Genomic DNA, 27,599 nt, shown 5'->3' with positions numbered 1-27,599 from the left:
GGAAAGATGGCATAATGACATAATAAAACTTTACTCTGATATTACAAGGTTTCATATTACAACATATTTTTCCTGCCTACAAATTTCTCTTGGCCAAATTGGTATGAATTCATTTCTTTAGCTCTGGAATAGTTGAACGTATGACTAAAGTGAAGATACTACAATGCTTTTGACATACACTACTGACATTATATACTGCTGAGCTTAAAGAATTCTTTTTTTTCCTTGTTCTTTTATTTTATACTTTGATATTTCAATCAATGTTTTAGAAGTACAGAAGTAATGCTCGTCTCTGTTGCTGTTTCACCTGAGTGCTGACATTTTTTTTTACATAATTTGTGACCCAAATTTGCTTGTTTTGTTTTTAAGCCTGTAGCAACCCTTGTCACACAAAGGAATATTAATTCTTCTGCCTGACAGTAAAGGACGTATGTAAATTAACTTATGGAAAATGTTAAAGAAAACTGGCTTGTTAGACTATAGTAAGTATCCTGCTGTCATCCTTAAGTTAGACTACAGTATAACAATGACTTAAAGATAAGATCCTTTTCATTAGACATGTATTTTGACTTTGAATTCTATGAACAAAGGCTAAAATAACATTTATGAGGTCGCTAGGACAAAGTTCACGCTGCTGTTCCAGCCCAGGTCACTCCGTCAATTCAGTAACAATGTAATTCCATTGTTAGGATAGGTGTGTATTCTGGGAGCTCAGAACATCGCTTTTTGTGCTTTTGTCCAACCACATCTAACAGAGTATCTTACAATTTATATAGTTGAACATTCAAAGTCTTATTAGACACAGAAAATTTTGAGGGTCAAATACTTGTACAGATAACTGAATGTTATCCATACTACATCCATACTACATCTATATTGGAAAGTTTTATAGATGAGATGTAGAATGATTTTATATATATATATATATATATATATATATATATATATATATATATATATATATATATATATATATATATACATATACATACACACACACACACACACACACACACACACACACACACACACACACACACACACACACACACACACACACACACACACACACACACACACAATCACCACATCAATTTTTCCATTTTGTGATTGAGATTTAAGTAGTACAACACCAACGAATTAGCTTAAAGGGACTCAGAGCTAAATGAAATAAAGAGATTTTATACATACATGGGGCTTCCTCCAGCCCCATCCACTCAGACCGCTCTCACGCCGCCGTTCTCTGCTGCCCGCAGCTTTGGGAACCGGGCCCTGTTACTTACATCAGTCGGAGCCAGTCTACACAGGAGAGGTGCGCCCTCTACGTATCTCTCCAAAGGCTGCTGGAGAGACACACCAAGAGCACAGCGTAGACTGGCTTCGCTCTGGTTTGATTCAGCTCTGGTACACTTTAAAATTATGCTAAAGCGACTTGCCAGAGGTTAAAAATACAACTGGAAAAAAAAGTACATTTCAGAATTATATAAAAAGGGCTTTTTTCAGGGGCACAATACATGGATTAACAACTCACAGCTCTCCTGCAGCAGTGGAAATTGATGAAACCTTGAAAGTGTTTCTACTAATTTTTACAGTTTCTACATTTTCTTGTCCCAACTTTTGCTGCTCACCTACACTATCCACGGTCTGTGTGAAAATAGTGTTGCAATACACTGTAGTACCATACCCCTCCTGAACATTATTTATTCTGCAGAAAGTATGTTGCCATAAAAATGACAGGAAAAGGGCAAATAAAGAGGAACTGTACTTAAAATAATAACAAAGAATGTGCTTATTTTTACCATTTTTATTTAGTTATAAATTATTTAGACAGTGTTGCTTATTATAAGATCTTTCCTCACCCTGATTTACATTCTGAAATTCATCACAGGTAGTGACATCTTTACTGCTGGCAGATGCATCACTCTAAGAGGTTTGTTTACTCTGTGTTCCAAAGCCAGTAGAAATAATACTTGGTCTCTCAGAATGCTCAAGGAGGAGAATTCCATTCTAAACAGCCAAGGCTAAGCATCACCGAGCAGGTGGGGTTACATACAAACATACTGCAATATATACATATATTTATGGAGTATTTCTGATGCTGAGACCAGGACAATTAACATTAAAGTGGGTATCCTGAATAATTTACTGCATCTACTTTATGTTAGCACAGTGCCTCTTTGACAATGGAAGTTAAACAGACCATTTCAACACTTAAAAGTGTAGCTCTTGCCAACAGAGAAATTGTGAAGAAAGTCAAGGTGTCAGTGAGTACAATCATCTTCACTATCAAAAGGCACTTAGGAAGTGTTGTGGCTTTGGGTCTGCTAGACCTCTTCCTGTCAGAGGATACCTTTGTTTCCGAGAGTCAAAAACTTGTGCCATAGGTTGCTCATTGGACAGCTTCAAGCACAGCTTAATAGTTGTAGAAAGAAATTCTCGGTTTTAGCTGCAAAGAGAAGACTTTGAGATGCAGGTTACCCTGGTCAAATAGCAGTAAAAAAGCCATTGCTTAGTTGATTAGAGCTTCATCCTACAGTTAGATAAGGTCCCAAAACCTAAGTATAAACTATGCCAGAACTACCATAGGAAAATTATGGTGAGCAGGTAAATATGGAGCGGCTAGCACAGTCTCCAGACTTTAACCCCATACGTTTATGGGAAGTCCTGCAATAAAGTTGGGAAGAACTTTCTGAAGAATATTTGATTTCCATAGTAGAAATGATGCCTTGCGCAGGGCCGGCGCTACCATAGAGGCAAAGGAGGCAGCTGCCCCAGGGCCCCAGAGCTTGTAGGGGCCCCCAGTGGCTACAAGAGGAAAAAACATTTTTTTAAATCGGCCTTATAGTTTTTGAGAAAATCGATTTTAAAGTTTCAAAGGAAAAAAAATACATATTTAAAAACCTGCCGACTTTAATGGTTAATAGCAAATCCACTTTATATGCTAGAAACCCTAAATTTGCAGGATGTGTTAAGGAGATCATTAGGAATAAGAGGAAAAAAACAATTTTTCAAAAAGACCTTATAGTTTTTGAGAAAATCGATTTTAAAGTTTTGAAGGAAAAAAGTATACTTTTAAATGCAGTAAATGTCACTTTTAGTAGCAAACCTAACGGTAGTGTAATTTTACATGCATCAAAAGAAAGAGCAATAAATTTCCTGACGGGGTTTCCTGGGGGTCCATACGCAGCCGCAGCGCTTTGGCCAGGGATCGGTATACAGCCGCAATATGGCTGCATGAAGATCCCTGGCATTTTTTTCCTATTTTCCCAATTTTTTTTTTATGTTTAGAGTGTGGGAATTGAAAAAAAAAATTGTGGGGTCCCCCCTCCTGAAACTTTTTAACCCCTTGTCCCTCATGCAGGCTGGGATAGCCAGAATGTGGAGCTCCGACCGATTGGGACTTCACACCCTGACTATACCAGCTGCAAAAAAGGTCCCCTAATGCCGATTTTTGTTCCGGGGTATATGTTGGGGGGGCCCCCCAGGTTTATTTTGCCCTGGGGCCCCATTGTTGCTTAAACCGGCCCTGGCCTTGCGTACAGTAGCTTGCTACCTTAATAAGGTCAAAGGTATAGAATACATTTTGGTATGTACAAGAATTCTATGATTTCTCTTTTAACTTCAATTGTGCTGGTGTTTTATGCTTTCATTTCAGGGCCCTTTCACACTGGGGCGGTGTGTCAAATTGACGCACTGCTACCGCAGCTTAATGAAAGTCTGTGAGGAAGTTCATACTTCCCACGTTGTGTTACGCTGCGCTAGAAGTGCCCGATTTAATGCTAGCTCATACCTATGTTGCAGTGTGGCTCCTGCGGTGATCTGCATCGGCCCGGAAGTTACGTTAGTCTATGTTGATGCAGGGCTCTTCAAGCATGCTGGCGTTGCGACGCTTCCGAACACTTCCAAAGCAAGAAACGACCGCAAGCGTGGGTCACTTTCTGCTTGGCAGAATGCCAGTAGGGATGGTCGGAATGCCAATTTCCGATTCCGCGGCAAATCCGCATTACGTCATGTACCAATTACCGATTCCGCTTTCCGCTACCAATTTCCGCATTCCAATGCGGAATTTCCGCCGGAAATCGCGGAAATTCCGCCCGACTTTAACATCAATTTTCTCAAAAACTATAAGGTCTTTTTGAAAACTTTTTTTTGCATCTTGTTCAGAAGATTCTGTTTAATAAACCCTGAAAATTTGGTGTTTCTAGGCCTTATGGGGGCTTTGCTATTAACCGCTAAAGTCGGCGGATTTTTACTGTAATGTAAAATGCAGAAAACAGGCAGATGCAGATTTTCTGCATTTTACATTACAGTAAAAATCCGCCGACTTTAGCGGTTAATAGCAAAGCCCCCTTAAGTCCTAGACACACCATTTCAGGGTTTATTATACTGAATGTTGTGAACAAGATGCAAAAAAAAAGTTTTCAAAAAGACCTTATCGTTTTTGAGAAAATCGATGTTAAAGTCGGGTGGAATTTCCGCGATTTCCGGCGGAAATTTCCATGATTTCCGGCGGAAATCCGCCTACGGCACTTACATGAACGATTTCCGCATTCCGATGCGGAAATGCAATTTCCGATCGGAATTTCGGAAATTGCATTTCCGGGGAATCCGAATGAGCATCCCTAAATGCCAGACAGGGAATACAGTGTACTAACGTGGTATTGCCTGAAGGCCTGTTTTTGGTGGTGCCCTCACCGCAACGCTAACACCGATATGCAGTGTGAAACAAGCCTCAGAGTACAATGAGATAAACTGCTGAAATTTAAAAAAATACACACACACAGCAGCAGATGAGGTCAAAATATGTGTATTCCTGAGAGAGAAGTTCAGAACACAGCTAAGAAGCTGATACTCCCCTGCAGATCAGCTAGTCTCTCCCATCGCCGATGAAGTCTATGCATCTAACTAACTGCAGGTAAAAGTAAAATTTGCATCCCTCAAAAACATGTTTTAAAAAATAATAGTGCACAAATATCATTGCTTTCTCTGCAAAACTACTCCGCTCTCTTACTGTGTGCCGTTAAATGTGTGATTGTGGACCTTTAAGTAACAAATTACAAAATGGCTTGTGCAGCAATAATATATACTATATAAAAAATGTAGTGCATGTTTAAATTAATTAATGTTTCCTTTATTGCACTATAAAGTTCATTAAAATGAAGTATTTGCAATTAAGGGAAATTATTAAAAGTGCATTCTTTTTTCCCCTATAAGCAGTAATCCGCTGTATTTAAAGTAGTGTAGAGTCTAAAGGTTTCATAATATAGAATGTTATTTCTGGATAAAGGTTAGCCCCCATACATCAAGATGAGGCTAGTCAAAATCTCTGTTTTATTTTATATTTCATTTATTTTAAAGACTACAGATGTCACAGTTTGAAATGATAGCGAGAGAGAGACAGAACAAAAAGAAAAGAAACTTCTGTTTAGTGAACAGGCACTCCTGGCTGTCCAGGAGGTCTGGAGTGGTATGTTTGGTAGTGCTTACCTATGCGCAAGATATTACTGATAATTGCAATAACCCTAAAGGTCCGTACACACGCCGGACTGGAGGCAACGACGAGTCCGTCGTCACCTCCCGCTGGGTGGGCGTTCCAGCAACAGTCCGGCGTGTGTACAGTCTGTCTGCAGACTGATACAGCTGTGTCTGAGCGATCCGCCCGGCGGATCGCTCAGAAACAGCCGTATCAGTCTGCAGACAGACTGTACACACGCCGGACTGTTGCTGGAACGCCCACCCAGCGGGAGGTGACGATGGACCCATCGTTGCCTCCAGTCCGGCATGTGTACGGACCTTTATACCTTGCCACTCTTTACCCCCTAACACTATACTTCCGCCTATGGATGCCTAATGTTAACTTCCCCTTGTGAACACCTAACACTAACCTCCCTTCTGTGGATCCCCCCCTTACTAGGGATGCTCATTTTGATTCTGCAGAATCGAAATTTCTGTATTTCCGATCGGAAATCACATTTTGGCATCGATATGAAGAAATCATAGTGCAGTAAGTGAATTTCGTTAGAAACGGAAGAGATTTCAGCAGAAATTCCGCTATACCGATATGCGGTACTTTTAAGCTAATCAGAATGAGTAAGACAGACAGAGAATGAGGATTTGTAGTGCGGTAAGCAGAAATTTCCATGGAAATCTGCTATACCGATATTCTGTAATTTTAAACCAATCAGAAGACTCAAAATGAATAGGCCAATCAGAGAATGAGGATTTGTATTGCGGTAATTGGTAGGCAGATATTTCCACAGAAATCTGTGGTAATCGGAATACTGTTGGTACACTACAGAATAAGTCAAATTAGCAGCGCGCTCCTCCAACTATTACTGTAACTATGCTCCCAATGTATGAACATAACAAAATAAATAAATATGAGGTATAACCTATGGAAAAAAGTAAACCACAGGGCAAATTATATGAACTTCCTGGATCGCTAGACCTTAGGGGGAGTATGGCCCTGTAAGTAATAATAACTGGTTAGTGATATAGTGCTCAATTGTAAAATTCTGAGAGCCTCCTTAGTATCTAAATAAACTGAACAAAACAGTTCAGCATCCACTGTCCAGTCAGTGCATGTAATGAATCACTGCCTCAGAGCAGACAGCAGACAGTGTCCATGCATAGTGAGGTCCTGTATAACACCAAGAAGGCTTTCACAGTCCAATCTTCAATACTTTTAAAACTCCAGACCGATTCAAAAAAACTGATTGTGTTCACCAAAAATCCGGGCCAATCATAAATAGATCAGCATAGAGACATTCGGCCAAGCCAGCAACATCACTCTCTCCGCGGCTTGTTATCTTCATATGTTCATGCAAGGGAATAAAAACATTTATGGTGTAATACTGCTTGGTTTATGTAATAATTCACCTTCAGTGCTTCCATCAACACTCTTCTTCACCAGACGTGTGTCCACACACCAATGTGCAAAATCAAGCCTCTCATTGGATAGCGTGGCTGACCTAGCACAGACCAGCACCTGCGTTTTTTTTCTCCCCAATCCGCTGAGTATTTCATCAGCTAATCTACAGAGCCTTCAAATTCCGAAGGACCCCACAAAGGGTAATACTGTTTATTCCATTTAAACAGTAAAAGAAGTGCACTTACAATTTCCAAGATAAAATGCGCATATCAAATAAAATATCAAATACGGCAGAATACCGTCTGAATACAGCGTTAGCGGAAATTTGCATTTGCGGAAGGAGAAATTATTGCGGAATCAGAAACTGGCATTTTCAACCATCCCTATCCCTTGCCACACTTTATACCAACCTGTCTTCTGTCAAACACTAACCCCCCTCCTTGCTACCTTTTCACCTAACAGTAACCCTTGGGGCTCAGCTATATTATAGCTAAATCTTATTCTTATCCCCGCACTCTAACCTACCAGCTACAATGTAGCCAAACCTTTTTTGTTACGCTACACCTGCTGCTATGTTAGTTCAGATACAATGGCCTCGATTCATCAACACTTAGCAAATTTGTTAACAACAGTTTGGTAAAATACCGAATTTGTTAACTTCATTTCAGGATTCATCAAAGTTATCTACAGCTGTTAGCGAACATTCGTTAACGATTCGGTAACGATTCGCTAAAACGGAAGAAAGTGCAATTCATGAAAAATAAAGTGGGCGTGGTTTAGCGTTACATTTAGGATTAGTTATCTCCTTCACTGCTCTGTCGTTTATTCCTGTCAGATCATTGCTGACAGAGAAGATGGAGCCATTTGAAGTGGTTATGTATCAGCTGAGAGTGATTCAAAGGCGCAGACGGGCAAGAATAAGGTCTGCAACCATATAAATTTGTAAGAGAAGAGATTTATTTGCTATAACACGACATCTGCATTTCTCTTGAATCATCTTGTAAGAGAACACAGGCAGTGCCAGGGTTAACTAATTTGGTAGCTGCACTATAATGTTTTAGAAAAGGCTCCTATCAAATTGTGGGATTGTCCCAACCACTTCCAGAATCCTGGTCCAGGTGTTAAGCCCTATTCGGAATGTTGCTATGTAGTGCTCAAAGGACTGCCTTTTACCCACAATTCCATGGGAATCTTATGGCCTTGTGTTAAATTACCACTGTAAAATGGAAATATCGACACGTTACCGAATGGTTACCGAATTGTTATCAAATTCACACCGAATGCCGAAAAACCTTGATGAATACAACTAGAAATCGCTAAACTTCGAATTCGGTAATTTAACAAACTGGAAAAAGTTATCTCAAAGACAATGATGAATCGAGGCCATTGTAGCCAAACTCATTACCGTTCGTTGGGCATGCCCTTCCTCTCTATGAGAACAGTTACAAGGTAATAACACTAATTTCTGTGCATTATGCAATGCCACTATATAAATTCAGCTACGGTATAGGCAAACTCATTACCGTTTGTTGCACATTCCCTGTTGCGCTATGTCAGTTTGCCTACAATGTAGCCAAAATGATAACCATTTCTTGCTCCAATCTACATAATAGCTGAGCACCTGCACCCAAAGTTACCCCTCCCAAACCTTTCACCGCACCATAGCCACACATTAACACTGCTGCTTGCATCCAAATGAACTGATCTGGTCTGGAGTTTAAAAAAAAAAAAAAAAAAAAAAAAAGCAGAACAATTTGACTGTCCTCAATTTTACAGTTTAGTGCATTCTAATGATACTTAGAGATGTTGCAAACATCAAATTTTACGTTTGTAAACGGCGAATGTGAACTTCCGCAAATGTTTGCAAACAGGCGAATCTGGCAAACCACCATAGACTTCAATGGACAGGCAAATTTTACAACCTACAAAGACTGTTTCTGGCCACAAAAGTGATGGAAAAGTTGTTTCAAGGGGTCTAACACCTGGACTGTGGCAAGCCAGAGGGGGATCCATGCCAAAAGTCCCATCAAAAATTGATGCCATATCCATGCCAGTGCTTGGGATGGAGAGAGAAATGGAGAAATGTGTTTGACTTAATGACCTACACCTTTTCTGATCCAGTCCCATTAATTAATTTGATCTGTGCTAAAATGTCTTGGGCACCCTGGTCTAGACCCTTTTAAGCCATCTCAATCTTTTTTTGAACTCTGTAATGTAGCTATAACAAGCCAATGCCCATTTGGGGGGGGGGGGGGGGGATTTCATGAAAATGAACAGTCAAATGTATCAGAGCGATGTGTGTAATTATATGTTAAGCCATGTTATACTGCATATGGTGTTGTGATGTTACATAATGTATTAAAACAGTAATAATCAGCTACATCAGATAACAGTCTGGAAGACATTACTGATAAATGTTGGCAGTTGTAAAGAAATTAATATGGGTGGTTATTTTCTGTTGTCTAACAACTGACATGAGGTGCTTGCATTGTTCCACAAATCCCTCCTCATCTCTGCATCTAAGGTACAGGAATATTCAACAAAGTAAAATATTCTTGCTTATAGCACAGGGCTAGCAGTGCCTAAGGATGGTTGGAGCATGCTGACAAATCAGACCAGCTTCATGTTCTTATAGGCAGTTTTATAAAAAATATATACATAAGAATAAAAATGTATTCCATTTAACCAATACAGAGCGCAATGTTCATTAGAATGCTTTCTAACTTAAAGATTTGCATTTGTGAAACCAGATAAATTCAAAGTGTACAAAGCAATCAAATCCAAAAGTGCACCAGGGACTGCTTTTATAGGTACCTCCTGGCACAGCAAAAGCCATTCATATAGTTTTAATGGCTGCTTAAAAAACATAAAACACAGGAGAGAAATACATTATTTTTAGTGTTGTGGAGAAATGGCACTGATAAATGCAGTCTGACGCCCTATATAAAATGGGGACAGTTTAGATAATATATTAAAAGTAACAAGAATTGGGCCTAGCTAGGTTCTTCAAAGAAAAGTGATTGAGACTCTGCCATTAACAATAAATGTGTGCATGATGAGCGAAGGGATATTTTAGCGTCAGATTTTATTTAATAAAGAAATTTAATTTTGCACCTTGCATATATTACGTGCCATTTACAAACGTAAGATTAAATTTACTCCTATAGCAAAACTAAGCCCTGCATAGATATCAGTGTATTGGGATATTCTTGCCCATATGTATTCCAGGCTCTGATCTATCCCTCTGGAGTTTTGAGGTTGACCTCACTTGAACTCACTGAACAGAGCAAGTAGATTACTTTAGCACTGCAGTTCAGGAGAAATCCCCTATGGAGAATTCATGTATGGTGCTTCCTACAACTTTCTGCCTGAAGCAAAGATATACAGTAATGACTGTGGAAATGAATTATAATCAATGGCTCTCTCTACGGGAGAGTGACAGATTGTTAAGCAGCCTATATGCTTTTATCTATCAAGCACTAAACTGTTCCTTTTTTGGAAGTTATATATTACAAGTAGTTAAAGGGACACTTAAAGTGGATCCGAGATGAACTTTTACTCCTTGCATAATTGTGTTCCTTACATATAGTTTATAGGGCATTCCTCAAGCCAAATACTTGTTTTGTTTTGTTTTAATACCCTAATTTCCTATAAACTAAACAAACCACACCCACAGCTTCTCCAGAGTGCCTTGGCGCTTGCAAAGGATTGTGGGATTTCAGTCTGGGCAGGTGAAAAAGGTGTTACTAGCTATAGATTTCAGAGGCAGAGTTATCACAATCTGAGAGCTGCAGTGCAGATACAGATCAGTTGCCTGTGTAATGGAGGAGATAAGAGTGGAGTTTTCACAGAATATGCAGATTAGCATGCCTAGATACAGATAAGCTTGCCTGTGTGTGTAATTGTGTAACAGTGACAAGCAGAAAACATTTCTGCTCCCATTGTATCACAGGAAAAAATATTAATATACTGTTGAAGCTGTTTGAAGATAGATTTGCTGTGTAAACTATCTAAACTTTAGATAAGATATATAGACAAGTCACTTGTTATATTTAGTTTTTCATCTCGGATCCGCTTTAAGCCATAAAAAAAAGTTTTACTCACCTGGGGCTTCTATCAGCCCCCTGCAGTCATCCTGTGCCCTCGCAGTCTCGATAGGATCCTCCTGTCACCTCCACCAGATACTTCCGTTTTCAGCGAAAAGGCCATCAGGTCTGGCCACACATCTGCTTCTACACGTTCCTGTCCGCAATAGCGCCCTCTATACTGCTATTGCGGACAGGAGTGTGAAGAAGCAGATGCGTGGCCAGGCCTGTCGGGTCTGTCGCCAAAAGTGAAAGTAGCTGCCGGTGGGGGACAGGAGGATCAGATTGAGACTGCGAAGGCACAGAATGGCTGCAGGGGGCTGGTAGAAGCCCCAGGTGAGTAAAACTCATTTTTTATGGCTTAAGCATCTCTTTAATAGTACTGTAATGCATCTTACAAAAAGGAGTTGCATAATTCAGTATTTTATAAGGCAGGAATTGATTGGTTGGGTTTCCGATTGAAATAATATCACAGTCTGCATTATTACAGGGGGAATCTCTGGTAAATATTCAAATCTATTAGTTGCTCCTATCTTAATTCTGCTGTTACATTACAGTTGAATTCAACTCATATTTTTTTTATTGTAGGTTTAGCTAGAGTGGGGGAGGATTAGGTACTCTACAGGAGGTGAGGGAAATCTCTGCAAGTGGACAAAAACAGAAATAACACTTAGTATATTGGGATAATGTAAAGCTATATGCACACACTAAATTGAACTTGGTCTAGAATGCTAACAAAGACTGCCTTGAGTGTGAATATAGCAAGTGTACAGGAGCTCACCAACATCACTCTGGCATGCTGGGAGCGACCCCAAAGCTTATTGTATACCTACTCACCCTGCCCATAGGTAGTTAATCCATCATGCTCTGCACATGTTCCCTCCTCCCACCTCCATTTCAACAAATGTATCCCTAGTCTGTATGCTAGCGATGCTTCTGTACAGAGTTGACCCCAAACTGACACCTGAGAGATGGAGTCCTGATCCCTGCTGGGTTATAGCCTTTACATGTGTCTGAAACTTTAAACCCTTGGTGGAGTTATTTGCTGATATTTGTTTTTTACATTTGAGAGAGTCTCTTGTTTACTGTTCCATTCACAACATTACAAGTAAAGAGGGACCCGGCACCTTCATTGGGCCAATCACTGCACTCCATCAGTAGCAGTGACATCTGATAGGTCACTGCTACTGAGGGAGTGCAGGGGTTGGCCCAATGATGGTGCCATGATCCTGCCCACAAGACCATCGGCACCAGTTAGCAAAAGCAGCAAGCTGGCTGCTGTGACTGGCTGGACTGGTGCCAGCATCTCAGCCAGATTAGTCATGTGCGCAACTGGCCATGGTGATTTCTCACTAGTGGTGGGGGGCTGACACTTCCTCCAAAAGTTTGCTTAAACAGCGGGAAGTCTAGAACCAGCCCTTGCTGCCTCTCCCACATAAAGCGCCTTATGGTAAATCTGGCCAAGCGTGAGATCATAGCCTAGGCAAAAACATCACTGGAAGGACGGGGTTACATACCAGTATACAACAATATATAGATATAGGAAGTGTTTCTGATTCTGAAATCAAGATATTTAAAGTAAAATTGGGTATCCTGAATAATAGATTACATTTTAATATATGTTGTTGTGGTATTTTTCTAACTGTAATTCTACTTTAAATACCAGCTATTCCTCATACTAAATAATTTTTCCTAGCTGAATTAGTAGACACACAATCACTCTAGGTTGTGGTTTCTGGCTCTTTCCACAGACTGGAAAAACAGTGAGTAGAAACAAAAGGAAGCAGTTTCATTCTACTTATCTTTTCAGTAAAGTGGGGCACTCAGAAACAAAAAACAACACATTTTCAAGAAAAATGAAAATTAGTGTATCTAATTAAATTTTGCAAAACTCTGCCTGATTCTGTAGCTATGGTTCATTGTGCTCAGAACAAGGTAAACAATGCCTTGCAAAACCACTCCCTCCTTAGCCCCAAACATTTTGGCCAATCTTAACCCCCCTGGAACCGCCTATAGCCGATGGGCGTAGCCGCGGCGGCAGCCCCAGGACCGCCTAACGCCATTCGGCGTCAAGTCCTGGGGCTGTATTTTGCAGGAGATCGTGCGTAGGCTGCGCACGCATCTCCTGCTTGGGGGGCAGAGCTTCGCCCCACCTTCAGTCTCCGAGCCGTCTAATTAACATGTACAGCGCTGCGATCGGCAGCAGCGCTGTATTGGGGACAGCTGTATGACACGGCTGTCCCCTCCATATGCTGGGGAGTGATCGGCTGTCATAGGCTGAAGCCTATGACAGCTGATCACGCTGATTGGCTGGTGGGGGAAGGGAAGGAGCAGGGAATAAATATAATTTTAAATATATATATATTTTTATTTAAAAAAACAAACAAATATTGATAATGGGAGGGGCGAAACATGGGAGGGGCGATCAGACCCCACCAACAGAGAGCTCTGTTGGTGGGGGAAAAGGGAGGGGGAATCACTCATGTGCTGTATTGTGCGGCCCTGCAGCTTGGCCTTAAAGCTGCAGTGGCCATTTTAGTAAAAATGTGCCTGGTCTTTAGGGGGGTTTACCACTATGGTCCTCAAGTGGTTAAAGGACACCTGAGGTGAAAATAAACTAATAAAATAAACAATACTATCTATCCTTCTCCTAAAAATGACTTTTTAAGATATTCCACAGTTCTATTTTATATTTAACCTCTTGAGGACTGCAGGGCTAAACCCCCCTAGTGACCAGGCAATTTTTAGTTTAAAAGGCCACTGCAGCTTTAAGGCCAAGCTGCAGGGCCGCACAACATAACACACGAGTGATCCCCCCCCCCCTTTTCTCCCCACCAACAGAGCTCTCTGTTGGTGGGGTCTGATCGCTCCCCCCATGTTTATTTTTTTTTTAATAAATATTTGTGTTGCTGTTTTTTTTAAAAAAAAACCCTCTTCCTTTAAATCCCTTCCCTCCCTCGCTCCCTCCCTCCCCACAGCCGGCCAATTACGGCGATCGGCTGTCATAGGCTTCTGCCTATGAGAGCCGATCGCTCTCTTGTCCCCCAGGGGGACAGCCGTGTCACACGGCTGTCCCCAGTGCAGCGCTGCTGCTGATCGCAGCGCTGCACAGAGTAAATAGACGGCGATCACGCCGTCTAACAGTCTCCCGAGCGGCAATAGCCGCTCGGAGACTGAAGGCGGGGCGGAGCTCCGCCCCCCAAGCAGGAGATGCGCGCGCAGCCTGCGCGCGATCTCCTGTAAAACAGAGCCCCAGGACTTTACGCCAATTGGCGTTAGGCGGTCCTGGGGCTGGCGTGACGTGGTCGGCAAGAGGTTAAATCTAGTTTTTTAGTTTTTACTGTTTTATTGTTTTTGCTCAATGAAGTATGCCAGAGCTAAAATCTATGAACTATTGATCCTTTTTTATCTCTTTCCTGCTCTCAGAAGCCATTTTCTGCTAGGAGAGTTTTTAGAGTTGCCATTTCTTATCAGTGCAGCCTGACCCAGTCCTAACAGACAGGAACTGCCACTTACATACCTGATGTTTAACACTATCAGGCAGAGAAAGAAAAAAAGGAACACAGCATATTTATTTGTGTGTTAGGCACTGTACATACACGTCTATCTCATGTCACATGTCCCCTCGGGTATCCTTAAAGAAATAGTGCTTCCTTATTCGACAGAGCAACTGTCCACTCAACACTTAGCTGCCTCATTTTGGCTTAACAGGTGCCAAAATCTATGCTTCATAATTAGCAGCAATACGGGGAGGATGCTGTCAATCATAAGTCAACAGAATAGTTTTATGAAGAATTTCCTACTTCTTCTTCTGGACACTATTGCATACAAATGGGGGCTGGCATATCTAGAGGAGTTAAGGCATGGCTCATGCTATAGGTGCCACAGCACCATGCCTACTCCTGTGCTTTGCCACCATGGCTGCCCCCGTGCCTCCCTGTCACCCAGAGCTTAGATCAAATTCATTCTGTTATCTGGGGAACATGGCTACTTAACTTATGTATGTATGGTGCTCTTGGCTAAGTGTTTGAAAAGAGGACAGAGATAACGAGATATTTCCCAAAAAGTAATTTCAGCAATATAATAATAATATTAATAAAAAATAATTATTAAATAATAATAATAATATTCCCGGCCAGGTTTATATTTTTCTGTGTTGCTGGAATTCTAACAAAGGCTGCCTTTTTTTAAAAGTTTTGATTATTTTATTTTGTTAAAAGGAGTACAAAAACTGACACATTTTCTTCTCTATCTCCGAAGGGAAATTGATATTGTTGTCTTCAAAGCTAAAATTGTCTCATTTAGGATAGTAATTTCTAACTCAATGAAGCAAAGCACTAGGACAAAAACGGTTTCAAGTTAATGAAGTGGAGTAAAAAAAATAAGTGAAGGAGAAGTTGAACAGAGACAGAATAGGTAAGGTTCAAGGAAAACAAATATATGTATGTCTATCTTTATGGCTATCAATTACATTTTTGCTTTATTCAAGGAAAAGACTTAGAGCTCTTGTGCTACTCAAGCAACATGTAGATGGACAATAATTGTTCCTGGAGCAGTTTTTTCTTTATTATTTTGATGTATTTATATAGTGCGGACATCTTCTGCATTGCTTTTCAAGGTACAGGCTTTACAGGGATTTGTAGGGTGGCAAATCGGTTCACATGACCTGCCCAACCTACATCTCTGATCTCGTCCACAGGCACATACCTGCCTGCTCCGATCCTCCAACAACCTGCGCCTGTCTGCACTGAAGAGGGTGGATGTGAAAAGTCACCTGGTTTATCTATACCAAATTGGAGCGAAGTGGTATATGGGCTAGGTTACCAAGCTTATCTATACTAAACTGGTGGGAGTGGGTGTAAGAGAGGTTACCAGGCTTATCTATACTGAACAGAGGGGGAGTGAATGGGAGAGGTCACCTGGCCTACCTATACTGAACTAGGGGGTGGGTGGGAGATCATTTGGAAACCTGTACTGTATTGGAGCCCCTGGCATCTATAATGAAGGGGGAGGGCAAAGGGGGCCTACATATTATTATTATTATTATTTAGTATTTATATAGCGCCGACATATTACACAGCGCTGTACAGTGTGTATATATATATATATATTGTCTTGTCACTAACTGTCCCTCAAAGGAGCTCACAATCTAATCCCTACCATTGCCATATGTCTATTATGTAGTGTAAGTACTGTAGTCTAGGGCCAATTTTTGAGGGGAGCCAATTAACTTATCTGTATGTTTTTGAAATGTGGGAGGAAACCGGAGTGCCCGGAGGAAACCCACGCAGACACGGAGAGAACATACAAACTCTGTGCAGATAGTGCCCTGGCTGGGATTCGAACCAGGGACCCAGCGCTGCAAGGCGAGAGAGCTAACCACTACGCCACCGTGCTGCCCATATACAAAGGGGGAGTGGTTTCATCTGGCTACCTATACTGAAAGGTGGTGGGTGGGCATCGGGTTACCTAGAATATGGGGGATTGTAATTTGCTATATATTTTATTCATTATGTTTCATTGGTTACTGTAATTACCAGTACACCACTGTCTGTATTATTACGTACCCCGTGTTTGTTTCTTACTTTGTACAGTGCCACGGAATATGTTGTCATTTTATAAATCGATAATAATAATCATAAAGTTGCTACTTAATTATTTTATCTTGAGGCACCAGGCTGTTTCATTATTTTAACTTCAGGCACTTAATATTTTATCTGGAGGCATGTGACTACTTAATTATTTTATCTGGGGACATATCACTACTTATTTTTTTATCATCTTTGCCTAGCTACTGTATTATTTTGTCTGAAGGCATACCTAATTTTTGTATCCAGGGGGTATAGTGGCTATTAAATTAGGTAATCTGGGTGACCCAGCTGTTCTTGCTGGGGAAGAGTGTGTGTGTGTGTGTGTGTGTGTGTGTGTGTGTGTGTGTGTGTGTGTGTGTGTGTGTGTGTGTGTGTGTGTGTGTGTGTGTGTGTGTGTGTGTGTAAGGGGGGGGGTGTTAGTCAGGGAGCATTTGGTGATATTGGGCCCTGGACAGAAAAAAAGTACAAATTGGAGCCTGGACACAATGCTGATTAGATCAGGGTAGCCCTGGATAAATGAAGCAACTTCCAGGAGAATTACACTTACTAAACCTATGGGCACCCATTTTTAGCACAACAGAGGTGTCAGCAATGCAGGCCTACCTACATACACAATATAGATTTTCCACAATTCAAACAAATTGATTTTGATTATTTTAGACTGAAATAGTTCAGTCCATCATTTTCAGAAAAGTTTGTTATACCTGTGGAACCTGCTTTGTGAACCAAAACTGTATCAGTAAACAGAGAAGTCCAGGCAGCATGACTTCTTCCCTGCAACCATTGCCACCAAGTGCAGCACTTATGGGGAAAAATGCATCTGCAATCATTTTAGATCCCATATCCTCCACTCAAAAATGAATGCATTTTTTCCATCTTTACTACTGCCACAGTGCTAATTACACCATAAAAAGTTATGGTACTTTTCCGCTAGCATGGCACCAGTACCAGGGGGAGGTTAGTATTTGGGCCTAGGCGTGGCAGAAGAGAGCTGGAAGCCAGGAAATCTGCTCACTTTTTCTCCACACAACCATAAGATGGATTCATGTTTGGCACAATTCCAACCCTTTACTTCTCTCTCATACTAACCTCCCCTGGCCTCTGCTAACATTAAGTTAACCTTCACACACATCAGTGCCTAACTGTTATTTCCCCGTAGCAGTGGTGCCCTGCTAACAATCAGTAGGAGACAAACATAAACACTATAGAAAACAAAAATGAGCCCCCCCCCAGTCTTTTTTTTTACCTGAGGTACTCCTGGCTTAAAGTGTACTGAGCACTGTTGTTTTAATAAGCCTCCCCATAATGAAGGTTCATATTGTGTGCTGCTGGGGGTATGGGGGTCAGAGGGAGCACTATTACTTACCTATGGGGTGCTGATCTTGTGGCCCCTGGCCCGTTCTGGACCCTCAATTTTTCTTTTCCCACCTGCAGCAGACTGCAGCTTGTGAGGGAATTTGTACTTTCCAGTAGGGACAGGCGTGCAGATGTAGTTGGATTAGATGTGAGTACAGCATACTCGCATCTAAGCCAGACTACATCTCCCAGAATGCATCACAGTGTGGGCATGACCCTGCCAAAAAGTACAAAGAAGGTGAAGGATCCAGATCAGGCTAAGTGCCAGAGGATCAGCACCCCGTAAGTAATTGTGCTCCCCCGACCCCAGCAGCACACAGCAATATGAATCTTTCTTGTGAGGAGGTTTATTCTTTTAAAGTATAAAAACAGTGCTCAGTGCCCATTAACAGGCCCGGGGCGCTGTTGGGAGGTGGGCGCTGAAATGGAGGGGGGAGCCGGAGCCGCGGGGAGGGCAGCCCGACCTCTCCCTCCCTCTCCTGGGCCGCCCTCCGTGCTCCCCCCTCAGATGCAGAGGGCAGCAGCAGCCAGGGAGGGAGCGCTGTATACAACCTACCTCCCTGCGTTCCAAGCGCTGCTCTCTCGCCGCCGGTCTCTTCCTCTCTGCCTATACAATGATACACACGTTGGTTCCGGCTAAACAGGAACCAGCGTGTGTATCATCGTATAGGCAGAGAGGAAGAGACCGGCGGCGAGAGAGCAGCGCTTGGAACGCAGGGAGGTATGTTGTATACAGCGCTCCCTCCCTGGCTGCTGCTGCGCTCTGCATCTGAGGGGGGAGCACGGAGGGCGGCCCAGGAGAGGGAGGGAGAGGTCGGGCTGCCCTCCCCGCGGCTCCGGCTCCCCCCTCCATTATGGGGGACAGCTACCTAATCTAACCTACCCTGGGGGCATCTACCTAATCTAACCTACGCTGGGGGGCACCTACCTATCTAACCTACACTGGGGGGGAACCTACCTAATCTAACCTACGCTGGGGGCAGCTACCTAATCTAACCTACCCTGGGGGGCACCTACCTAATCTAACCTACGCTGGGGGACGCTACCTAATCTAACCTATACTGGGGGGCAGCTACCTAATCTAACCTACGCTGGGGGGCACCTACCTATCTAACCTATACTGGGGGGAACCTACCTAATCTAACCTACGCTGGGGGGCAGCTACCTAATCTAACCTACACTGGGGGGCAGCTACCTAATCTAACCTACGCTGGGGGGCACCTACCTATCTAACCTATACTGGGGGGCACCTACCTAATCTAACCTACACTGGGGGGCACCTACCTAATCTAACCTACACTGGGGGGCACCTACTTAATCTAACCTACACTGGGGGGAACCTACTTAATCTAACCTACGCTGAGGGGCAGCTACCTAATCTAACCTATACTGGGGGGCAGCTACCTAATCTAACCTATACTGGGGGGCAGCTACCTAATCTAACCTATACTGCGGGGCACCTACCTAATCTAACCTATACTGGGGGGGCAGCTACCCATCTAACCTATACTGGGGGGGCAGCTACCCATCTAACCTATACTGGGGGGCACCTACCTATCTAACCTATGCTGTGGGCAACTATTCTGTCTACCTATATTAGAGGCACCCACCTAGCTAACCTGTACTGGGGCACCTACCTATCTAACTTATACCGGCGGCGCCTGCCTATCTAACCTATACTGGGGGCAACTATACTGGCTAACTATACTGGAGGCACCTACCTGGCTAACCTATAGCGGGGGCACCTATACTGGCTCACCTATGCCTGGCTACCTATACTGGGGTACCTATTCTTGGCTACCTATACTGGGGGGACCTATACTAAGTGCACCTAGACCTGGCTAACCTATACTGCGGGCACCCATACCTTGCTTTGGGGGGGCGCAATTTTTACACACTCGCCCTGGGTGCATTTTAGCCTAGAAATTGCACTGCCCATTAACATTAAATGAAACCTGAACTGAGGTTACATGTGCAGTCTTTTACTTACCTGGGGCTTCTACCAGCCCCCTGTAGTCCATGAGATCCCTCGTCTTCTGGGTCTTCCCCGCTCTCCTGCTGGTGGCTCTGTTACATGTGTAACCTGAACGTGTGTCATGGTAACTGCGCATACACAGCCCCACCTGTACCTGTCTCTATCATGTTTCTGTCGCCAGAAACATCCTGCGCATGCGCGGCCCATTCTTTCAAAAAACATGCATGCACAGAATGCTCCCAGTGATACATGGTGGTTACTTCCGCCTGGTGCCTCGCGATGACGTCGTCATGTGAGGCAATGTCTGGAAGTAACTATGGTGAACGGAAGCTAAGTGGCAGAAGAGCAGTGAGATTCAGTGCTGGATTGGTGACATGTGAGTTACTACTTGCAATGGGCTGTGGAGAATAGCACAGGCCCTGTGACACAACAGGGGACAAAAGAGGCACAGAGGTCAAGTGGTGGCCCCGGGGGAGGGAAGGCACAGTAGAACAAGAGGTGGCATAAAAGGGACAAAGGTGGCACAGTGGAACAAGTGGTGACATAGAGGAAGACAAAAGAGGCACAGGGTGACAAGTGGTGGCATGGGGCGAGAAGGTAGAGTGAGACAAGAGGTAGCATAAAGGGGGACAAAAGAAGCACATGGAGAACAGAGGTTAGACAAGCGGCAGAAAAGACACAGGGGGACACAGAGAAGTACAAAAGAGGAAAAGTGTGACATTGTTCCGACTTAAGAACTAACTACCTGTATATATCATTAGCCACTTTATTAGGTACATCTTGCTAGTACTGACCTTTTTTTTACCTTAATTCTTCAAGGCATTCTTCTGAGATTTTGTGGTCCATATTAACATGATAGCATCATGCAGTGGGCTCTGCCCACATCATGTCATTGGGCTCGATTCACAAAGCGGTGCTAACCCAGTTAGCACACCTAAAAGACTTTAGGCGTGATAACCATTGCACCACGCTGGTGAAAAGCCAGTTTAGGTGTGATAAGTTTAGATAAGTTTAGATCGCGCGCAAAGTCCCGCATGCAAAGCAGCGCCATTAAACTCTATGCGAAGTGCACCAGACTTTGCTAGAGCAAAACTTTTGATCAGCTGTGCACTGCGGTGCTAACCCAGTTGGTGCTATAGTTATCACGCCTAAACTTATCACGCCTAAACTTATCACGCCTAAACTTATCACGCCTAAACTTATCACGCCTAAACTGATTTTAGGCGTGATAAAGGGCTTTTCACCCGCGTGCTAACTGTTAGCACCGCTTTGTAAATCAAGCCCATGGTCACACCCATTTTTCCACTTTGCTGGTGGTGGGGGTTACAAAAACCTTATCAGCACTTCTGTAAATGATATATGCAACCTTATAGGACACATATTTGGGCTTTTTTAGCAAAGCAGTACAAAGGGCAGTAATACTATGGGCAAAATGCAGTGACCCACAGCAACCAGACTGATCCATACTCCGCAAAGAACAGTTCTAAATGCTTTTCCTTACTTCACAGGTAACAAAACTTTGTGCTTTTGTTATTTAATAATAGGCCCATTAGAGAACGATTGCAGACTTTTATTTTTCTATTTTCTATACCAATGACAATAAAGTAAAAAAAAAGCAGATAAATGCTGTCTTACCTGTATTCTTCTTGTGTGAAACGTGGAATTACAGATGGCTGCAAAACTGTTATTATCACCATTGTACTGTTAGATTTCACTGGATCGCCGTCATCATAAGCAATGACAACCAGCTACAAGGGAGGAAAAAAATGATTATTTCCATTATTGTGGGATGGTAACTCTTATTATGACAATAAATATCCCCCTATATGCTGCAATAAAGTTTTCAGGTGAAAAGCACTGTTGTGTCAGTTAAAGAGAAATCGTAACCAAGAATTGAACATTATCCTAATCAGTAGCTGATACCCCCTTGTACATGAGAAATGTATTTCTTTTTACAAACGGGTCATCAGAGGGCTCTGCATGGCTGATATTGTGGGGAAACCCCTCCAACAGGAAACTGTAAGGACCATGGTCCTGGCAGTTTACTTTCTGTGAACCTCGTTGCATTGTGGGAAATAGCTGTTTACAGCCATTTCCAACTGCCAAAAAAGCAAGCTGCAGCTACTTCCAGTGACATCACCTGCCAGCAGTAAAATGTCACCATGTGATAAATGTCAGAATGTACATCAGGGAGCGGAAAGATTTTACAATGGGCAAACACTGATTAAATCATTTATACATAATTATTGTAAAATGAAGCACTTTTTTATTACATTATTTTCACTGGAGTTCCTCTTTAAGTAGACTGGTTTCATTGTCTTTACCTTAGGGAAGGTACATTGCACAGAATAACCATTTTCAAGTTATGAAAAAAGCAACTGCCTTTACTGTACACTTTTGTTTTCCTTTTGTATACAACAAGAATGCTTAACTAACTGCACAATCTAACTTCAAAGCTTTAAAATGTGTAAAGAATGCACGTATGGGCTCTGAATGTAGTAGTTGTGGGATTGCTGCTTCAATGGTTATGCAATTAAACATAAATCTCTGTAGATGAAACGTTATTGTTTTTGAATTGAGCTGTTAAAAATGTAAACAGCTGTTTCATTTTATCTGGCAATTACATCTTGAACTTATCTATATGCTTTCACTTGGTACAGTTCTAAATACAGTAACTGGTGATTTCATTAACCTCCTTGGTGGTAACCCCAAGCCAGGCTCAGGGTGAAAAAAAAATGCTGAGAGTGGTAATCCAAAGCATGACTCAGGGTAGCCGCTGGAAGGGTTAGCAAAGCAGTGCAGCGGTGGTCATAACTCACCTCCCATGTATCCGGATGCTCACAGTCCATCTTCTTCCCATCCTCGGAGCCTCTCAATCCCTCGGGTGTTACATGACTACAGACGGCAATATCACCAAAGGGGTAGAGAGCCACCCCGAGGACAGGAGGGAGAACTGCAGTTTTGGATCGTGGGGAGATGAGCCTGTGCAGGGGCTGCCTCAGATCTTTCTGCTGTATGATTTTTTTCCTGCTTTTAGGGTCTAAAAGCACATTAAAAATTGTACCGCTTTTAGACCCTAAAATCAGGAAAGAAACATACCGCCAGGGAGGTTAATATACAATAAGTAGATACATGGGCAACAGTACAAAACTACCGTGTTTCCCCGAAAATAAGACCCTGTCATATTATTTTGTCCTTCAAAAGATGTGCAAGGGCTTATTTTCGGAGAGGTCTTACATTCCGGGGGGTAGCCAGATCTCCCATTAGTATATAGCCAGATTCCTCCTGGCTATAGCTAAATCCCCATTGTATAGCAATTGTATAGCAATTGTATATATCCTCCTTATATAAGGCCTAGTGCCAGGGACATAGCCGGCGCTGGGGACCTGCTCCCTGACCCCCCGCCCGCCCACCCGCTTGTCCGCTTTACCTCTTAAGTTCTATGCTCCCAGTCCCCTACATCACATTAAGAAAGTCCAGATCCCCTGCTGCTTTTGCTCTGCATAATTCACACTGTAGATTAGCAGTAAAGGCAGCTAATGTAGTCTGGTAAGCGCTGCCCTGAACAGGAAGTTATCTCTGTTTACTTCCTGTACAGGGCGGCGCTGTTCCCGGACCACATGGCTGACGTCACCGCTGATCTGCGGTGTAAATTATGCGGAGGATAAGCAGCAGGGGATCCGGACTCTCTTAATGGAGGGGACTGGGAGCATAGAACTTAAGAGGTAAAGCGGGCAAGCGGGCGGGGGGTCAGGGAGCAGGTCCCCAACGCCGGCTATGTCCCTGGCACTAGGTCTTATATAAGGAGGATGGCTTATATTTCGAGCATACTCGAAATATAAGCTAGGTCTTATTTTCAGAGTAGGTCTTAAATTCAGGGAAACACGGTATGTATCTTAAGATCCTTTCTCAAATATTGGGGGAGATTGTGCTGCAGATGCCATACATGTAAAAAGGGTGTCGGGGAAATCTGGGCTCTTACAAAACCCCAAAATTTAAATTGACCACTATTCTACTATTACAGAGAAAATGACTAAAATATCGCTTATACATACAGATATTTTACTATAGCTACCATATTATTTTACTAGGCTGCCATATTTATTTCCTTTTAAGCAATACCAGTTGCCTGGCCAAGTGGCTGTCCTGTTGATCCTCTGCCTCTAATAGTTTTTGCCATGGACCCTGAACAAGCATGCAGCAGATCAGGTGTTTCTAACATTATTGTCAGATCTGAAAACATTAGCCACATGCTTGTTTCAAATACATGAGCAGGGCTGCCAGGCAACTGGTATTGTTTAAAAGGAAATAAATATGTCAGCTTCCATATTCTTCTCACTACAGCTGTGTCACCCTCCCCCCCCCCCCCCCCCCGTAAAACCATAGACCCCCTCTGATATAACAGCATTGAGGAAAAATTTAGGTGCCCGCAATGCTCGATAAACATCAGTGCCAAATATTTTGACTGTTGTGGGTGCCCAAATTTTTCCTCAATGCCGATATTTCAATGGTGGCCTATGGCGGTGCCCAAACTTCCGCCACTAGTGGCTGTCCAAATTTCACGTCACCTTGCAGACAAATTTAATCTGACTCCCAGACAGACTAAGATTTATAATGCTGGTTTAGTACACTTTACTGCAGAAATAAGAAAAAAGTAAGTTCATCTCATCATGCATAAAGATACTAGGGATGAGCAAGAACACCACTGGCAGTCTCACAAGAATTTCTTTGAACTTGGGGTGGTTCCACAAATTCTCGCCAAAACAGTTTCATGAATTACATTGAAGCCAATGGTGCAACTTTAGTGGTGAAAGTGTGGGGCAAAGCCCCATACATTGCTAGAGTCACAACTTTGCTAGGTATGTTAAGGAGAACAGTGGAAACAAGGGAAACAAATCTTTCAAAAAAACCTTAAAGTTTGTAAGAAAATTGGTTTTAAAGTTTCGATAGGAAAAATGTTTTCTAAACGCAATTTAACTGCTTGCCAGCTGCGTCACGCCAATGGGCGTGGCCGCAGCGGCAGCCCCAGGACCACCTAATGCCAATTGGCGTAAAGTCCTTGGTGCTCGCAGTGCAGGAGATCGCGCACAAGCTGTGCGCGCATCTCCTGTGCGGGGGGCGGATCTCCGCCCCTCCTTCAGTCTCCGAGTAGCCATCGCCGCATGGGAGACTGTTAGACGGCAAAATCGCTGTCTAATTACATTGTACAGCGCTGTGATCTGCAGCAGCGCTGTACTGGGGACAGCTGTGTGACACGGATGTCCCCCTGGAACACTGGAGAGCGATCGGCTCTCATAGGCAGAAGTCTATGACAGCAGATCACCATGATTGGCCGGCTGTGGGGAGGGAGGGAGGGAAAATATTTAAAGAAACACACTTTTTTTAATTAAAAAACAATGATAATAATATTTGTATAAAAACGAAATAAACATGGGGGGAGCGATCAGACCCCACTAACAGAGAGCTCTGTTGGTGGGAAGAAAAGGGGGGGTAATCACTTGTGTGCTGTGTTGTGCGGCCCTGCAGCTTGGCCTTAATGCTGCAGTGACCTATTTTACTAAAAATGGCCTGGTGACTAGAGGGGTTTAGCACTGCGGTCCTCAAGTGGTTAATTGATCTACCCATCAGTAGTAAAGATTTACAGATATCAACAGAAACAGCATTGAATTTCCTGCCAGGATTTTTTGTTGGTCAATATGCGCTGGGACAAGTTACAACACTTTTGCCAGGGATTGGTGTAAAACAAATACTGCTGGTATAAAGATCCTTGGCAACTATAACTATGGTTTCCACTAATACATAAAAAAAAACTATTATGTGGGATCCTTCCTCCCAAGCCTTTTAACCCCTTGTCACTCAAGAAAGCTGATATAGGCATAGTGTGTAGCCCAGACCAGGTGGGGCTCCACACCCTGAGCTATACCATCCCGCATGGTCCAAGATATGGGGAAGAGAAGGGCAGTATTATTATTATTATTTATTGTATTTATAAAGCGCCAACATATTACGCAGCGCTGGACATTAAAGCCTCACCCTCTCCCCCAGAGCCCTTGTCTATACCATGAACAAGTGGCTCTTCCCACCTTTTGTGCCCTATTGCCCCCAACATAGAAAACAACGAATATTGTTTCAGGCTTTTTTCAGGAACCTTTGCCAGCAAGATCTATATGTATTCCTACTATCGAATTCTATTAAAAGGGCAACATTCCCATGATTGGTTGTGCCTCGGGGTTATTGTTATATTGTCTTCTTTGCTGCCAATATCATTACCAAAATATCCATATTAATAGGCATATTTATTATGGCTAAGATGCCATTCATAGCAATTATCTTGGCAGTCATTCCGGAAGGACCAAATACTGTCCTGTATTTGGTCCTTCCGGAATGACTGCCAAGATAATTGCTATGAATGGCATCTTAGCCATAATAAATATGCCTATTAATATGGATATTTTGGTTATTAGTTGCTTCTCATATTCCAGGCCAGTTTGTCAAAATTTGAAGTAAATCAATAAAAATAAAAAAAAATAATACCTTTTGTAATTTGTAGAGTTGATTGATAAAATTTCACATCAGGAAGCAGTTAATTAGTTAATTAAAAACCCACTACAGACTTTAATAAACCAAACTGAACTTCCTTGCCTCTATAGATGCATTGCTGATGTATATGGCCGGGTGCAGAGGTTTCAATCTGCACCCAGCCATACACACCGGAAGTGCACCGATCTGCACCCGACCATACATGTCAGGAGCGCACCAATTTGCACTCTACCATACACATTGGAACTGCACCTATCTGCACCTGGCCATAAACGTCCAGAGCGCACCGATCTGCACCCTGCCATACATGTCGGGAGTGTACCGATCTGCACCTGGCCATACACGACGGGAACACACCGATCTGCACCCGGCCATATACGTCGGGACCGCACCTATCTGCACCTGGCGTTACATGTCGGGAGCGCACCGATCTGCACTTGGCCATTAACGTCGGGAGCACACCGATCTGCACCCGGCCAAACATGTCTGGAGCACACCGATCTGCACCTGGCCATACACGTCAGGAGCACACCGATCTGTACCCGGCCATACACGTCAGGAGCACACCGATCTGTACCCGGCCATACACGTCAGGAGCACACCGATCTGTACCCGGCCATACACGTCAGGAGCACACCGATCTGTACCCGGCCATACACGTCGGGAGCACAGCGATCTGCACCCGGCCATACACGTCGGAAGCACACCGATCTGCACCCGGCCATACACGTTGGGACAGCACCGATCTGCACCCGGCCATACACGTTTGGACAGCACCAATCTGCACCCGGCCATACACGTTGGGACAGCACCTATCTGCACCTAGCCATTCATGTCGGGAGTGCGCCGATCTGCACCCAGCCATACACGTCGGGAGCACACCGATCTGCACAAGGCCATACACGTCGGGACTGCACCTATCTGCACCCGGCCACGTCAGGAACTCACCAACCTGCACTGGGCTATACACACCAGGAGCTCACTGATCTGCACCCTGCCATACATGACAGGAGCATTCCAATCTGCACCCGGCCATATACATCGGGACTGCACCTATCTGCACCCGGCCATACACATCGGGACTGCACCTATCTGGACCCGGTCATGCACGTCGGGAGTGCACTGATCTGCACCTGGCCATACACGTCAGGACAGCACCGATCTGCAGGTCAGTGATGTTT

General features: G+C 43.2%; 1 protein-coding gene across 1 annotated transcript in view; it reads right to left on the bottom strand.

The window, feature by feature from the left end:
- PCDH15 (protocadherin related 15) overlaps window positions 1-27,599 on the bottom strand; it is a 1,564,441-nt gene that overhangs the window by 371,811 nt on the left and 1,165,031 nt on the right. Inside the window, exon 24 of the mRNA XM_068257852.1 lies at window positions 21,514-21,626. Within this exon, the coding sequence (XP_068113953.1) occupies window positions 21,514-21,626 (113 nt within the window). The remainder of the gene's footprint in view (window positions 1-21,513; window positions 21,627-27,599) is intronic.

Source organism: Hyperolius riggenbachi, chromosome 10 (assembly GCF_040937935.1).
Source record: "Hyperolius riggenbachi isolate aHypRig1 chromosome 10, aHypRig1.pri, whole genome shotgun sequence".
Taxonomy (NCBI): domain Eukaryota; kingdom Metazoa; phylum Chordata; class Amphibia; order Anura; family Hyperoliidae; genus Hyperolius; species Hyperolius riggenbachi.
The sequence above is the reverse complement of the archived record's forward strand: the minus strand, read 5'-3'. Positions and strand labels throughout refer to the sequence as shown.